Source organism: Pteronotus mesoamericanus, unplaced genomic scaffold, assembly GCF_021234165.1.
Source record: "Pteronotus mesoamericanus isolate MK-2021 breed Mesoamerican mustached bat unplaced genomic scaffold, CSHL_Meso_final contig_116, whole genome shotgun sequence".
In the NCBI taxonomy this organism is placed as follows: Eukaryota; Metazoa; Chordata; class Mammalia; order Chiroptera; family Mormoopidae; genus Pteronotus; species Pteronotus mesoamericanus.
In genome coordinates this window covers 12,627,884-12,645,872 of record NW_026555027.1, presented here as the reverse complement: position 1 = coordinate 12,645,872, position 17,989 = coordinate 12,627,884, and the positions used below count along the sequence as shown (strand labels likewise).

Genomic DNA, 17,989 nt, shown 5'->3' with positions numbered 1-17,989 from the left:
CCATTTTACAGCAGTTGAGTTCAAAATCCTTCTCATGCTTTGAATTTCTCTGACTCCTGCCTTTCTCTTCTGCTTCTAAGTGTTCATATGATTACATTGCCCCCAGCCCTCCCCAGTTAATCTAGGGTAATCTTCTCATTTTAAGGTTTCTTGGTTAGTGACATTAATTCCATCTGCAAAATACTTTTACAATAATATTAGTGTTTGACTGAATAATGAAAGGATGTGAATTCTGCAGGGACATCTTTGGAATTCTGTGTTCTACAACATCCCAGGAACTAAAGATCTGTCTTGAAATCAAGGAACTGAGTTCTTGCTACCATCCATCTATCCTGGTTTCCCTACTCTCTGGGCCTAACCCTGATTTGCTTTTTGTCTAAAATGTCAGTGTTACATGTTTAAAATATTTTCATTTTTTTATTTGGTCCACTTGCAAAGGTACCATTGACCATTTTCTGAACCTTTTTAATGATAATTATCTGTCTGGATTGCCATTCATTCATTCATTGTAGAAGTTCTTATTGAGTAAGTATTACATGCTAGGCAGCTTTTTAGAAGCTAGCAATATGTCAGTAAAAAAAAAACAGAGACTGCACCCTCAGAGTACTGATATGTACACTTGCTTCCATATATTCATATATGTAAATGATATCAGACATAGCAAATGCGTATATAATGAAATTTCAAGTGTTGATAAGTGCCATAAGGAACAATGAAGGAGGAATTGTTCTAGTCAGGGATGGTCTCTCTGAGAAATAACATTTAAGCAGGGACTTGAAGGGAGAGAAGCAGAAAAACTTTATCTGGGGAAGAGTGTTCTAGGCTAAACTTTCTGGGCAAAGTTCATGCTTAGTACAATAGAGGACACCAAAGATTTATAGCTGCTGGAGTGCTGGACGGGGGGGAAGGAAAGAGGAGAGGAAGTCAGAGAGGAGGTGGCAGCCTGGTCCAGGGGTGCTTTGAAGGTCATGGAAAGTAACACTTTTTGTTCTAAACTAAGAAGACGATGAATTTTGGCAAAGAAGTTGAATGATCTGACATTGTACTGATTGGTCTGGCTGCAGAAGAAAACAGGAGGCATTTGTTGTTCAGAGTGGAAAGGTTGGGGGCTTGGACTAGAGTGGTAGCTGTGAAAGAGCTAAGAAGTGGCTGTTCCATCTGACATACCTACAGAGGGTCACACATGGCTCCAGCCTCTTCTTTACTTAGGTAGGTTCTTGTGTCTTTTGTATCTTATCCAGCTCTTAAGTCTGAGCTCCCATCTCGTAAGTGCCTACAACAATACAACTGAGATCCAAGGAGCAAGAGGAAACATCTTTGATGTCTTGGAAAAGAGAAAGCGAAGGAGCTGGAGAGTAAGGAAGTGATCTGCATACATTCTCTACAATGTCTAGTAGGTACGACACTTACTTGGAAGATGAGTAAGTTAGTGGTTCCCGACACTTTGCGGAGAATCTTTTTAACTTAAAACTAGTTCAGCCACTGTTTTTGTGATGAGTCTACTTACATGCAATTAAAAAAGATGCTTTCCTGCTGTTCAAAATTTAGATGCTTATAATAAGAAATAACAACAACAACAAAAGGTCTGTAACTACAATTCAAGGCAAATTCCATTGAAATCTGAAAGCCAAAATGCTGTAGGCATCTAGAAGTGGAAAGAGAAATCTATACTCCAGCAAATACATATTTTGACATCACGTTACAGTGGGGTCCTCAGACTGCTTCTTATTTTCTTTTTTCCCTGGGAACCACAGAGGGTTCATCCTTCTGGGATTTGATTCTATTAACCATGAGCGGGGCCATGGAGGGAAACTGAGAAAAACAAAGCTACACCCCTTCGTTTGTGTGAAAGTAAAGGACAGAGCCAAGTGAGATGGGGTCGGAGCCATGAAGTGTAAGTGCTGCACGATCTTGTTTTTATTCAGGAATTAGGGGAGATTCAAGTTGTATATGGTGGCACTCTACAATCTTCACACCTGACTTTCCGGGATGCACATTTTCCTCTGTGGGCCAGTCTCCTTTCAGTTTCTTAGGTCAAAACTACACGTTCTCCTTTCTCCATATATTTTTGCTTGTTAGTGTATTTCTTGAGCAGTTTTCATATTATTTCTTATATTAAATATAAATATTTATTCTATTTCTTATTTCATAGTAAAACGTATAATCTTTTGTCTCATGAGTTTAATTGAACAGATAAAATAATAGTATATCAGAGAATACCCCCCAGAATCTAGGAATTAAAGACAGTTTTGACTTTTCAAACATCTATAGTTCTATTTCTAACCTTCTTCTTTGTTCATTCTACTCCTAATCTAAAATCTACCCCCAGGGCCATTTTTATGCGTTTGACCTTGTCTGAACCTGCTCATTAATAGCTGTGAAGGAGTTTGTAAGGTTAAATACCATAGTTTTTTTTTTAATCCTTCCGAGCAATTTACTAGTTTTCTAAATCAAATTTTCTCTCCTTAAACAACAGCGCTTTGTATACTCTGAGCTCCTGCCTCTAGCCCTGCTGGTTGCCTGATTCTCCAGAGTTTCCTTGCCATTTTTATTGGCATTGTAGGACCACTCTTGCTTTACACAGGGGGCCCACACATCAGGGCATCTAAACACTTCTCGTTTCTCCAGACTCACACAGTCATCCATCTACCCTAAAGTCCTTGTGTCAGACTCATAGCCCATAAGGATTTGAGACTCTCAATGTTTGAAAAAGCCACAAATTGAAAATAAATATCCAAAGTGCTTATAACAGTGCATGGCACTTGGCAACAGCTAGATGACTGTGAACAGTTATTATGATATGATAGTCATCCATAATATTAGAATCTGAGACCAAGGTCAAAAGGGTCAGGGAGAAGACCATGTGGGAGAAAGTTGATAAGGTATTTACCACAGTGTCTGACCCAAGGAGACGTTCAACAACCCTTAGCCACTTATGATGGCTGTTTAGTACAATGTTTTTAAAAGTATAGGAGTTTTAAATTATTTCTTGAAAAGTAAACATCCTACTAAAAGATAAAATAATGTTCACAATTCTGAAATATTATTTGATATGGGAAATTCAATGTTTGCAATGCATGCTAAACAGTGATGATTTCAGGTTTAGAAGCAATTGGTATCCTTAGGAACCTTAATGCCACAATTGTGTTAGCAAATAAATAGGGTTTTTCTAGTGAATGTCAAGTCTTTTTGAATTTCCATGCATGCATAATACTTTAGACTCTTTAGTTTTTTTTCTAGAAAAAAGTTTGTCTTTAAAAAAGTAGATGAACCAGGTAGATTGTTTTGCTTGCTCTTTCTAATTCAGTACCAAAATTTTGATGGTAGACACACTTTGGGGGGGGGGTAAGAAGATTTGGAGCAATAGTTCCATGGTACTTTAAGAGAGAGAAAATATTAATTGTGCCAAAGTGGATGAAGTATGGTAGACACTATGGAGAGCCTAGAGTTTCCTTAAGACCTGGCTGGGTTCTACTGCTGCTATGAGAATATATAAATTAAATGGACAATAGTTTCCAACTCTAAAACATTATATGCAATACATACTTTAACCTAGTTTACAGTTTACATTTATTATGCTCACTGAAACCACAAAGCCAATGTTTAATTTTACAGTTTAAAGTCACACATAGGGAAATGCTTTACAAAGTAGGATATTGTTCCTCAATGAAAAATATTACAGTACAGGCCCCAAATGACTCAGTTCAAGTGATTTACCTGAATAACAGAGCTGTGGTGGAATGCAGGCTATAAGACACAATAATGCTTTCAATAGTCGATTTCGGTTTGAAATTTGCCATAGCTGAAGAAGCTTTATAAATGAGACCCATTTTAGTTTTCCAAAAATTTTTGGTTTTTCAACTGGATTGCATTTACTGGAAAATGCCATCACTTCTGAAAAACTAGGGTAATAAGCAGCTTACATTTTACTACTTATATACATTATGCAAATCTTCATTGTTTCACTATACTTTGAAAGCACCTTTCAGGATTTAAGAATCTCTGTTCTACCTGCTTAGATCTATTACTTGAATTTACTCACAGACTCTAACACAGATATCAAATATTTGCGCCGCTGCTCACATCAAATTGAACATATTTCTGCAATCTGTTTAGTTATCTGCAGTCTATTTACAAAGCATGCGCATGATTTTCTCTGACAAATATGTGATACTAAAATGTAAGCAGTATTTGTCAACTCCTACATTTACGTAATGCCTGAGTGTATAATGCAAAGACATCATCTAGAGACAATATCTATTTCTTGATCAAAAGTCTAGCCTCACAAAGTCAACACACAGTATGATCTATTATTTTCAATATGCTCTCAGTATGGGGTGAAGTGCTCCTAATATGTTGTGAATTGTTAAAGCAAAGGCTGAGATATAGTAGCTAAGTGTTTACTACAGACATAAAATATTGCAAAGCTTAAACAAAGTCAGGCAAAATATAAACAGGAGTTTGTGTATAAGAATCAAACAAGTTTGTTAAAAAGGAATGTTTGAAAAGAATGCTGATGTCTTCGTAAGTGATGAGACATGATTCATCTAAAAGTCTGCTACTCCAGCCTGACACTCTTCACATTTTGATGTCACCTTAAACGTCCTCGATGTACATGACTGCATGTCACTGAACACTGCTGGTCAGAGTGACCGTTAAATGCAATCTCTCTAACTTTGAGTATCAAAGTGTCAAGTGTCAATGTGTCAAGGTTGTGCCCAGCCTTGACAAAAACCAAAAAAACAAAAAATTCCCCAAACCCCCAAAAAACTAAAAAATAAAACAAAACCCAAACTTACTTCTTTCTTGAAAATTGAAAAATCATAGAATAAAATAGTAACTCAGAAATGCCACATTTGACTGTTGATCACTGAAGATGTTAGCACCTCAATAAAAAATTATAACTGTTCATTGGATGTGCCAAAGGAACATAAAAAATAAAAAGAATGCCCTGTTTCATTTATAAATCACAGTCTTTTCTCACAGTGTTAGACTTGGATCACTTTGATGTAACAGTGCCTATAGGATGATGGGCCATTATTTGCTTTATCATTTGACCTATGGTATCCCACACGGACCAGGTGGAACTACAGGACAAGGACCACAGCAAGCAGACATTGATAAAGTGCTAGTACATTAGAAGTGTGCATTTAACCAGATTGGCTAACATGTACTCCTACTCTCTTTTAAAACCAGCATCTTCTAACAATGTATTCCATTATTTTTCCCCATAAAATCTTCTTTGAGAGTTATGGTATCATGGCATCAGAAAGCTATTTGCCAGATAAAATGCTTTTCTGGCCTGGACACCATGTCTATTTCCATTTTTTGCTTCACTAATGCGTGGGTTTTACTTCAATATGTTTCCATATATTAATTGCCCAGAACACATTATGCATTATAGATTGATGTGTTTCATGACGATATAACTTGAGAAGTCATTTCTGCAGTTCCTGCTAGCAGGAAGCTATTAGGAAGATTACTTTTTTTCCCCCCTCTGTGAACTAGTGAGTTAGGTTGATCTACCTATTAGACAGTCTAAAACTACAGTTTTCGGCCAAATGAGAAAAATAATAGAGAAAACATACAAGTTCCTTTTCTGTCCATCTAACTGATAGATCGTCTTGACACTGACTCCACTTGGTTCTGTTACTGCTCTGGATGACCATTTCTGTACTCATGGTTATTCATTCACTTTTAGCTTCAAAATGTTGAAAAATATAAGGTACTTTTATGGTCTCGTTTAATTATAAAAAGAGTGGTAATATTCACCGATCATGCCAATGAGATTTTATATTCAGCCATAAACTACTTAGTAAAATTTGGTCATGATTACATTCAGCCTTATTTCACAAACAGTGAACTCTAAGTCAAAGCACAAGTCCTGGACTTCTCTGAATCTGGCTGTTGTCCTCAAAGAAACCATGACAATGACCTTGATGATAAGGAAGGAGCCTATGGGAGAAACATTAGAGCCAGAGGTTGATCTGGTCAGTTGTGTGTCCAAGGGTGCTTTGCCTTATTGCTGTGACCAGACTGTGAAATCATACTCAGGGGCATGCTAATGTGATCAGAGGTGTCCCTCCCTGTCCCAAGTCCTGTTATCACTCCATAAAAGACACGGGTACAAGTAAAAAGTCACCCTTTATCAATGGAGATCCCGTGTTCATAGAAACAGTTATAATTACTAACATTGGAATAATTTAAACCCCGTTTGTTTACTTTCATCTATAGAATCCTACAGACACTACAGACTAAATGATATTAATTTTTAAAGAGTGTTTCTAAAGCAGTAAAAGACAATATTTGGCTTTATTATAATTGATATCACTTGGAGTTTATGTGTGTACAACTTTCACATAATCCATCAACACCTCTTTGTCCAAGTGCATCCAGTGAAATGCATAGACCTGATTCTCAACTGTGTCTTAGCTCCCATGGACTGCCAGGCTTTCTATGGATCCAGGTTTAGAACTTGGACCTTAGTTGCTTGAATAAGTGTTTTTTTATTTGTGACTTGGAAGAATTAGGATTAATGGACACTACTAGTCATGAAAGATTAAGTTAAAAACTTCCTTAGAAAGGAAAACTACAGTATCAGAATAAAGGTACATGAGGAATATATACATATATGCCTGTTTCACACAGAAAGCTTTCTGTAAAAAAAATACAAAAGCAAACAGTGCTATATATCATGTAAACTCACAAAGTGTACTTCATCCACAAACATGAAGCATAAATTAAAAAGCAGGACAACAGTGAAACGTTTTAAATATAGATTTTGCACATATTTTTGTTAAATAAGAATAAATAATTTTATCACACAAATTCACATAGCAGTTGCAAAAAACAATAAATTACTTTTTTCAGTGCTGCAACTTTTTTTTTGTCTGTGATTAATCCCTTAATTCTTAGTATAATGGGATAAAACTGTTTCCACAGGAAGGCAAAGTAAGTCAAATTTGTTGAATCATTTACAACAGTGCCCTTAAATCCCTAAACAACAAAGCAGGGCATAAGTTGATCTTTTCTGTTCTAGAAGAAATAAAAGCTACTTTTTCGGGGCTCTCTTTGTATTTAATTAAACTGAATCTGGAGTGGTTAGTTTATGAGGTTAGATTCTTACTAATCTGAGCATTTTCAGACACACTCCTTTTTGGAGGAGGTAGCCCCTAACATCATGAATCCTAGATTTTTTATTCAAGGTACAACTACGGAAACATGAAAGGAATAGTCCAAAATCAAACTGGACTGAATCAGATTGTGTCATAGAGGATTTTTCCTTTGCTTATCATTCTTTATATCGATTTCTCTGAATTTCAGTTTACAGTCTATATCATTTTTCTCAGGAGCTCAGACATACATTCCTTAGTCAATCTATTGATACTCATACAAAAATAAAGAACACCAAAAAAAAAAAAAACCTAAGGAAAATTCTGTAAAAAACATGAAATAGTGGTTTATTCATTATAAGCTCTGTAGGATCACTCCAATGAAAAGAGTAAAAACTTCATTATTTGGGGGAAAATGAATCATTGATAAATCATATTAAAAATCTATGAATCAAGTATAGAGAAGCAGAATAGGAGACAATCATATTTGCTCTTTAATTATCTTTTAATATTGCCTTCAATATAGCCACAAAAGATAAAAATAAAACTCTGTCATATTGGATTATTTGATTAAAATTATTTTGAAAATTGGAAAAAATAACATTGGTCTCTCTAGTATTTCTCTCTGCATAGTCAACCAGTTAGTTGTAATTTTAATTTTTTTCCTAATTTGAATAGCTTTGTCCCCATCCCTGATATCTGATTTACCTCCATCAAGTGTAGGTTACCAGTCTTGTATAGACTTCATTTTGCTACCTGATAATTTATTAAGAAAAAAAATGACCATATCCAAAGCAAAGTCAGCCTATAAAAATCCCAAAGATCATCAGTTTTGTAAAATAATTATTTGTTTTATCAAATAATTAATTAAGAAAATACTTAAAACAGTGAGGCATTCTCCTGGCCCACTGAAATGAAGGTGATATAGCAAGATGAATTACATAACTCTTTTATATTAAAAATATCTTATAATAAAAATAAACTCTCTTGATTTTAAGGGAACTCAAACAATGGTCCCCTAACATTCTTATATGCAAATCTTTACAATAGGCACATTCGGTATGATTATTATACAATTTTATAAAAACAATTGGCTTTGTGATATTTCACAAAGGAAAAGAAATCCCAATGAAACAAAACACCTTAGATTTTCTGAACTATGGGGTGAAGGGATACAGTTTACTGTCTGAAAAGAGATTTTTAGGCATATAATTGCAAAAATTTTCTATGCTTAACTATCGAAACTTACAACCTACTTAGGTTATGGAAATAAAAGCAACAAACTTCTCAAAAATCATCATATATCATTACCCAAGCACTTACTGGTACATCCAAATGCTTTCCAATTGGGAAAAATCTTAAGTGCAGTATCAATATACTTGGATTGTTTTTTAATGCAAGGAGTATTGCCTGTACTGTGTGGAAACAGTCTTATGAATAACTACTTTTTTTGCACTAACCACATTAATGATAATCACTTCTAGATGTGGCTAACTATCAAGTGATCTTTAATCTTTCTATTAAAATAAGTCAACAAGAAGTAGAAAACCTTGTAGGTCGTACAGAACCCCTTAACAAAACAAACAAACAAAAACAAACAAGCGAAAACAAACATTTTAAAGGCTTGCTGGTAAGAGGTATACCAGTATTGAGAGTGTTGAATCACATCGTGTGTACATTACACATCGTGAGATAATCAGAAGAGAGCCACAGAAAGGGAAAGCGATTGTGAGAACATAAATGGAAAATACAGTGAAGTATGTTTTTTTTCCTTTTAAATTCTAACACAAAGAAACTAATTTTTAGACTTTTGAATACCAATAACACACACACACACACATACACACACAAAAACACTAATTCTACAACTTAATTATGCATTAATTTGGCTGGCTGCCTGAAAAAATGCAGGCTGTCAAATGTTATAGACCCGTGTATGTGTTTAAATGACTAGATACACTGAGATCCTTTTCAAAATTTCTCAGAAGATGCTTGCTGTCAAAATGGTTTTTGACTAAAATTTTATCTCCTGTTATCTGAAAGTATACTAAATCTTATTAAAACAGCAGCAAGGTCTTAATTTCCAGTAAAATATCCACAGCTCTTTCCAGAAACTGGAAGGAGTTGAAATAGCTGCAGACCTACTTTGGTCAAACACTTTTTTTATAGAAATATATATATATATACACACATATATATATATATATATACACATACATACATATATATTTTTAATAGAACCAAGTGATATAAAGTGACACATCAAGGGAGAATGTATTTACAAACAGTAAAAAGAAGCTACTGTGTGTTGTGGGTGAAAATGATTACAATGTCTTTGAAGACATTTTGTAAGAGGTAGGTGACAAGGGGAGACTGTTGTTCTGTCATTGTCATATGTCGCCTGATTCTACATTCATCAGTGTTTTTCATTCCCAGAGCCCCAGAGGATGTTTGCAAACTCCCAAGTTCTTCTATATTCCAGGGTCACCACTGTCACATGAAATAGTGCACATCTTCTTTTGGTCGCGGAGAGCAGATTCTGCCCATAATTGGACTCATATTGACAATGACACTGAAGTGTGACTTTCTGTGCTTTAGGTGGAGTGATCAATCATCCAGTTATCTCTGCCTCAGAGCATAACCACAGGCTAACATTTCTTTAGCAAACATTGCTTAAATGCGGAAGGCCTCTGAGAGAGAAGACATCCCTTGGCTAACTTCCGGTTTCCGTCCTGGCACTGCACCGTCCGAGTGTGCCAGCCTGTGTCACAGGACCTAGAACAGGCAAGCCACGGGCCTGTCACCCACTGCAGCTGTGAGGTGTGCGATCCGACTTTATTGCTGCCATGGCTAGTGACAGAGTTTACTTTCTGAGTGGACTTCTTGGGAACAAAGAAACTGTAACGGACATCTAGCGCTTTAGTTGGATCTGTTGCGAGCACCTGCACTATTAGAATTTCCTTTGTGGCGGCATAGCCCATCCCATGCAGGAAGTCATCTCTGTGGCTCCAGCCACTGTAGTTCATCACTGTTCCATTGATGTCAATGATTGTTTCCGAAGTGGAGATCATGTACTTTCCATTGATAAGGTACTCACCGTTTTTCTTCTTCAAGGCTAAGTAGGCGGTGAATCTAGTCTGGTCTTTGGCTTTGAACTGTCGGACTTTTATGTGGGTTGCCCCTTCGGGGATCCTCACAACGTCAGTGTAACCCTTACTGGGAGCAGGAATGTCCATGGGGTAGAAGCGGGGAGAGAGAGAAAGAGGAGAAAAGAGAGACAAAACTAAGTCAACACTTAATAAATGGATAAGCCATGAGAAATTTTCTAAGAGTCTTACCTGATTGTAACACCAAGTTTCAGTGTATTTAAGAGATGAGCTTAAAATTCATTTTAAAAATTAATTTTTTAAAAAAATAAAATTGCAGTTAAACTAGCATATTATATACATTTTTATTATGATGTTCAAAATTAGGATAATGATAGCAGCCCGCCTCTGTTTTAAAAAAATTTCTATTGACTTCATTTAAAGACTTACAAAACATTACTCTTATTAAATCCTACCATCTTTACAAAGCTATCAATGTTCATCTGGCACAAACTAGGATAAACATAAACACAAACTAACACAGATCTGCCCTCAACCTCATAGAAATCTTTACATTCATGTTTCTCAAACCTGCTTGCATATCAGCATCACCTAGGGACCTTAAAAAATTTTTAATCCCCAGACTGCAGACCAGTTAAATCCCTGGCTTTCAGGACAGGGCACACACAGCGGTGATCCTGGAGCTCCTCACATTGTTCCAAACATGCAGACTAAGTGGGGAGCCACAGACTTACTTAGTCTGGTGAACAAGAGAAAGAGGCTCTGCTTCCATTTCTACTAGAACTCTGGATGTCCTGGGCAGGACACAAAATGGAACATAAAATTCTGTAACTGGGTAACCAGCACCTACCAGTATCATGAAAAGAAAAAAAAAAAAAGAATCTTTAATGCCTTAGCAAATTTTCCCAAATGCTTAGTGTCTGTGAAGCATCATGATAGGTTGAATGAGGCTTTTTTTTGGTGAGTGACAAGTAAGATAGGTCTCTAGCCAAAGAACTTACATGCATGACCCATGGACTGGAACCATGGCGGGAGGATGGCTAGGGGGTGCTGGGTGGAGGGGGGCAAAGGAAGGAAAATCAGGACAACTGTAATAGCATAGTCAACAAAATATATTTAAAAAATAAAGATCCATCATGGGCTCAGGACAATGGGCAAAGGCATAAATATCTCTAATATCCATAAGCTTGTGGCACATGCTAAGAAAGAAAAGGTAAGTAAGACTATACCAGAGAGAAGTAGTCATCTATTGCCAAAATATTTGCCTCTATTCAGTAATTTCATAGTCAAGTCTCCTTTTGGTTTACTTTCCTAGTTATTTAAATAGAAATAAATAAATTGCTTGTGCAGTTTGACTGATGTATGTAAAATTTAATTACTTTCAAATTCATACTCAAGTTTGGAGGTTTGGGACAACTGATTCATACACTCAGAGTCCGCCTGTGTTTCCCCGACCCAAGCATTTTCCCTGTTTGTGTTTAATTGGAGAGAAGGCTTCTCCCCGGGGTAGCCCCCGTCTGTTGGGTATCTGGTCTATACTGATTGCCAGACAGGCGTTGGAGCTTCCTACTGTGTTGAAGTCAGAAGATGCAGCATTGCAGTGCTGCTTATCCATTCAACTTGACCTGTTATTTTCCGTTTTTCTTACTGTTGTAATACACTTTCGATTACACTTCATTACAAGACTTTCTTTTGAAGTATCTAATATCAAGAGATGATATGCAATCCTACAATGGCTTCAAACAAAACTAGGAGGGAGGTTGGAGATGATATCTTATCTTACATAAAAAAGCACACATGATGGGGATTTGGGAAAACATTTGAAGAAGTTCAATCCAGCACTAATTAACGGTAGTGCTGGGCTTAGAAACCAGGCTTCCTGACTCCAAATTTGTGCTCCTTCCACCAGAGTGCCATGCATATAACCCTTACCTCTGCCATTTATAACTAAATGAAAATAAGTTCCGGTTATATTTAGAGTGAAATGATACCAAACAGGTGATGTAAAGAAGATAAAGGAGGAAGGGGAATGGAATCAAGTAGGAGAGGGTGTTTTTGTTTGTTTGGTTTTTTAATCTATTCTTTACAGCCTGTATCATATTCATGAGAATCACTGGGGACTGTCAGCAATGCAACAGGACTTCAAACTAAGGTCACAAGACAAGTATAAGAATTAGTGCCTTGATCTCTTAGTGCCTAGGAAAATACAGTTATCAGTGTACTCATTCATTGTCTTTACACTGTGCTGGGCAGCACTGAAGCTCTGGACATGGAGCAGCTTCCCTGGCTACTGTGAATAAGTTCAGTGGTTTTCATGTAACTATTAGGGAGCAGGACTGGCGGGACGAGGGACTCCTGTTTGGTTCAGGGCTCTGTCCACAGCACCGAGGTCGGTGCCTGCCGTGGGGGAACACAATCACTCCTGCATACTAAGCATGATGTCCTTCCAGTGGGAGGCAGTCAGGTCCCTGGCTGAAATAAGGGACCATATCTATTGATAAGAGCTGTGGAGACACACGGAGAAGCATAAGCAGATAGAGAGTAATGACAGGGATGGAGGTTTTCAGTTAGGGTAGCCACCACCTGGAAAGGTAACATTTGATAGTCATCTGAAGGGCTTCCAGAAGCAGCGTGGCTTATTCACTGGACTGGGGAAATGGGTTCCAGATGGAGGACATAGTGCACACGCATTGGGATGGCAGGATTAAGAAGCTTCGAGAAGTCCAGGGTGGGTGGAGCAGAGCCAGAGAAGGGGGTGGTACAGAACAGGGCAGGGGCCAGAGCTGTTAGCCCCTTGGAGGTTACAAAACAGTGAGATGGCGGGGGGCTCTTGAGCCAAGGGATATCCTGGTCTCTGACAGGTAATGAATGATGGCTCTCCCTGCTCTGTGAAGAAGAGGCCTGGAGGCTTCTGGGAGGACGGCTGGGTTGGTCCAGGAGAGAAGAGGGTATGATCCCAGGATTGGGACTGAGGTGATCTTGGTGGCGGTAAGGGGCAACCACATTCTGAATATATGCTGGCAATCAGACTGCCAGGACAGGCTGATGGAGAAATGTGTGCGGGAAAATGAGGAGTAAAAGATGACTTTAAACTTTTGGACTTACGCAGGGGAAGGATTGGATTCACATTTGCTGGCATGAGGAAAATTGAGAGAAGAGTGAATTAAGAGTAGGGTCTTATTTCTGAAGAAGTTTGAACCTGATGAAATATTTTGATATGCATCACCTCACTTGATTCTGAAAGCAATATTTAAGTTAAAGATTAATTAGTGTCATTGTTGTTCTACTGTCAAGAATTCTGATAGTACAGAAATTAAGTGACCAAGAGTCTCATGGCTGGTGAATTACCGAGCCAGAGCTTGCCTGCAAATATTCCTTTCAATAAACCACAGTAAGCTAAGGTAGTTTATTCAGGGTACTGAAACAGGCCATTTGTATCACATAATATAATGCTGGTCAAATCAATCTGTAAGTGGCGAGGTGGCATGCCGCTTGCTGACACCAAGAACCTCATCTTTTTGTGTGATGTCAAATATTCAGATACTGGTTGTCAAAACAAAAAAACTTAAAATGCTTAACTTAGCCTTCAAAAGTACTTTATAAGTTTATGTATGAAGAATATATAACATATAGGACATAGGTATTATTTTGTAAAAATAATTTTACTCATTTGGTTCCTGAATCTCCCTCCCTCCTTCCATCCTTTCCTTCCTTCCTCCCTTCCTTCCTCCCTCCCTCCCTTCCTTCCTTCCTTCCTTCCTTCCTTCCTTCCTTCCTTCCTTCCTTCCTTCCTTCCTTTTTTCTTTCTTTTTAAAAAATGACCTGTGCATCCTATGACCTAAGTTATAGCCTCCACTCTGTCATTCACCAACCATGTAAGATTGGGTAAATCCTAAATTTTCAGAGACCCAGTTCCCTCATTTGTAAAACAAGTTATACTTGGTTATTTTTAAGGTGCCTTGCACCTTTGAAATACATAAAAATTCAGGATATAATGGGACTGGCAGGGTTGGGGTTTTTTTTTTTTTTTTACCTAGATGGCCAGACACAATTAGATGAATAATTATTTTATCACTAGCACATATGTTTAGCTATGTATATTTTAATTCAGAATAAATTCTACAACCATACACATTTTCATGTCAAAGGTAATTTTTACATTGACATGGCATGCAAGTTTTCACATAAATCCATGTCATTGATTTGGTTTGTCTACGACTCTCCAGTTAAAGACCGATAGCACATCCATCAAGACAACAGGTAAGCTTTACCAATAACACTCAGCACGCAAGGGATCTGGTAAAGAAGAACAGTCCTGCGTCCAGCAGGCTCTTTAGCTGACTCAGCCACCCTAGCTGAGAGCATAATGTTTTATGCAAGAAATGGGTACTTTGAAAACTTACATGTTTAAAGCAAGAGTGTAACCAAGGACCAGGAGAAGCGGCAGGAAAGACATTACTCTTTATAGAGGAGATTTAAACCAGGATAGTTAAAATGGGACTGTTGTCTATACTACAGCAATTAACTTAGTTTTCAATGAGAAATGTTTTCTCTAGAAAAATACAGCCCAATGAGAATTTGTTTGCAAGAAGAAAAAAAAAAAAGTTCATAATGTGGAAACCAGCCATCCTTTCCAAGTTCTGTTTCAGGAATGATGGACCTGCATGACAGGGCTCCACTGCATGTCTCCGCCTTTTTTTTTTTTTCAGTTTTCATACTGCAAGACCGTGACCTCAAGGCCGCCGCAGCCCGCCTGCTTCCAGCGGCGCCGTGAGTTCCCACACTCAGCAACCAGAGCTTTTTTCATCTCCTCTCTTTTCCTTCTCAGAGTCAAAATGCACGGAAAGAGCCCTGCCAGCCCTCCTCTCACGGACAGCTTGTGGTGTAACACGAGTCCTCCTGTATCGATTTTGCAGGAGTTCAAAGCTTCGTTCAGTTTGCATACGGGCAATTGTCCTATCACATTACCTTTTTTTATTGAAGGTTCCAACAATCTTTGTGCAACTGGAGTTGTCTCCTCCACACACTCCACACTTGTCATATTGCAGCTTTGAGCCGATGATGCCATCGCAGCCAGTTCGCACACACTTCCCCCGGACGCAGACGGAACTGCTGTACGGCCTGCATTCCGTTCCATCGGTCACCTGAATACGGGAAACACGTTAGCCGTGCACAGTACTTGTGCCCAGGCACTTGGTCTCTTTGGTAAAAGAGCACATTCTAATTTATGAGTTTTGGGTTTGATTGGAATAGAGAGTACATTGAGAAATAAATGAAGAACTAAAAACTATAGTTTTTAGGAGTATCTAACTGAAAAATCCTTTACACATTGGCAGAAGACGACCTGGGACCAATCTTGGTTATGCACTTTCTCTTGAGCTTAACTCTCAATGTGCGGGGACACCCAAGATATTCCAGTCGACTCCTCCACACACGTTCCCATTGCACAGTGTTGCCTTATAACATTGAGAGAAGCAATGCTTTCGCTTAGCCTGTGGGGTTGTCTGTTCCATGTGCCAAGACCAGAATACGAGCAGGTGCAAGATCACGGGAGATCTTTCTTTGTTGCATAGTTGCATAGAAATGTATTTGAAAATCTAAACCTGACATTAAAAACAGCATATTGATTGGAAAGCACTCCCAGTTGTGTCAAACTGGCAGATGCTGAAATCGAGACAAACAAATTCGTGTAGGAAAAGGGGTCCGGGGAAGTCAGAGAGAACTACTTACCGTAAGAGAGCGAATATATTTGAAAAAAAGAATTAACATATATTTATAAAGCTGGTTATAAAACAGGATGTATATGGACTACCTGTGGTTTGTGCATGTCACTGTATATAAATAACATGCCATGTACAACTAGATATATTTTGTATTTGCATATATATGAAATTCTTCATGTGTGTGTGTGTATGTGAGTGTGTATAGAGGTAGGATATATTTCAACAGGTTAACAGCTCTCTAGACAGTTATATTTCCAGGTGATGTTTTTGTTTTTATTCCTCTGAATTATTTTTTAAAATGGAAATGTGTTGTTTTGCAATAAAAAGATCAAGTATTTTGTGAGTCGCATTAGTTGGACATGAAGTTATTTTTCAACAATATGTCAGAAATAACTGAAGGCCAGTTACAGAGTTGGTTTTAAGGGAAGCATCCATTGTGAAGGTTGTTACAAAACAGTCATGGGGCCGGCAAGTCCAGCACAGGGAATACAGTCAGTAAGATTGTAATAACTATGTACGGTGCCAGGTGGGCACTAAAATATCAGGGGAAACACTTTGTAAAGTATACGATTGTCTAACCACCATGCTGTACATCTGAGACTAATACAAAATAACATTGAATGTCAACTGTAATTGGAAAAATAAATACATAAATAAATAATAAATGTAGCACTTGTTTGCAAATTAGATAAACAGTATTAGATAAATTGCTGTGTAATATTGATTGTAAGAAGGAAAGCTGAAGTAATTTAGAAAATGTTCCTTTATGAAAAATAAGAGATCATTTTACATGCATATATTATGTGTACAACTAGAGGGGCATTGATTTATACTGAGGGTGCAAGACATTTAAAAGCCTAAGGCAGAGTCAATGATCTTGAAATCTATCTTCATGAGTCACTAGCAAAATTCTTAAGTAAATGATGTAAAAAAAACTTTCTTGCTCTTTAGTCCCCTTTACAAATGTGCCTTGGAAATACCAGTTGTTTGCAGGGCTATTTTGAAGTTAAGGTCACCTCTCACCTGACTTGACAAAGTTACACTTCTCAAAAATAGCTTTTAAAACATTTACTTGTTCTGTTTACAAAAAAAAAATTATTCATTGTATAAAGTTGGAAAATATAGAAATTATAGAGATGAAAATAAAACCTTTCAAAATATAGCCACCCAAAAAGTAATGATTGTTTACACTGGTATCTGTAGGCTTCCTTCTACCAAGTAATTTCCACCGAGGACGCCTACTGTGGCTGGGCAGACCGTGTGCAGTTAGTTACCTTTGGAGAAAACACCACGTAGTAGGCGGTGCCCTTAGCTCTGCAGGTCAGTTTGCACACGTCCCCTGGGAGGACGCCGGTATATTTGGGAACCCATTCCACGAATGTTTTGACTCCTTTTGCATCAGACTGATATCCATTTTTGGCCTCACACTGCTCATGACGAAAAGATTTACCTAAAAAAACAAACATGTCACGTTACTGGTCTGCTGTTCTGAAACTTATATATATTCTTGTGCATTTAAATAATTTTAAGATGCTAAGTTTTTTCTTTTAGAGCGTCTTTGTGCACCAGTGTTGAAGAATTTTTATTCATCCACAGAGTTGAAAACATCAATTATTTCCTTCCTACTCCCTGAGTACTCAATTGCTTATAATAACTTAAAAATCACTCATGTCTATGTTATTGATTTTCACACTGGCAGAACTATGCAGTACAAGATTAGTAGTCTATTTCTATAACCTGCCTTATTCATTACAGTCGAAATAGACAGTGCATGTGACGCATGGCGTTTGCTGACACTTGGGAGCAGCGTACCATTAGTGGGGCAGGGCAGAACGCTGCAGGAACGGTAGATGGCCCTCTTTCCCGTGCAGTAGCGGCCACTGTTTCTGGGTGCTGGGTTATTGCAGTGGCGATATGCAAATTGTACTCCTCCTCCACATGAGCGAGAACACTGGCCCCAGGACCCCCAGGACCCCCAGTTGCCGTGGCTTGATGTCTGAAATGGAAAAATAGAGGACAATTTTAACTCAGAAAGGAGGAAAGCACA

General features: G+C 37.8%; 1 protein-coding gene across 1 annotated transcript in view; it reads right to left on the bottom strand.

Moving 5' to 3' along the window:
- Positions 1–9,333: 9,333 nt before the first annotated feature.
- Positions 9,334–17,989, bottom strand: part of ADAMTS5 (ADAM metallopeptidase with thrombospondin type 1 motif 5) — a 41,650-nt gene continuing 32,994 nt past the window's right edge. Inside the window, exons 5-8 of the mRNA XM_054579489.1 lie at positions 17,755–17,938; positions 17,217–17,392; positions 15,188–15,363; positions 9,334–10,328 (exon numbers count right to left, since the gene is read on the bottom strand). Of these exons, the coding sequence (XP_054435464.1) occupies positions 9,761–10,328; positions 15,188–15,363; positions 17,217–17,392; positions 17,755–17,938 (1,104 nt within the window). The 3' untranslated portion in view covers positions 9,334–9,760. The remainder of the gene's footprint in view (positions 10,329–15,187; positions 15,364–17,216; positions 17,393–17,754; positions 17,939–17,989) is intronic.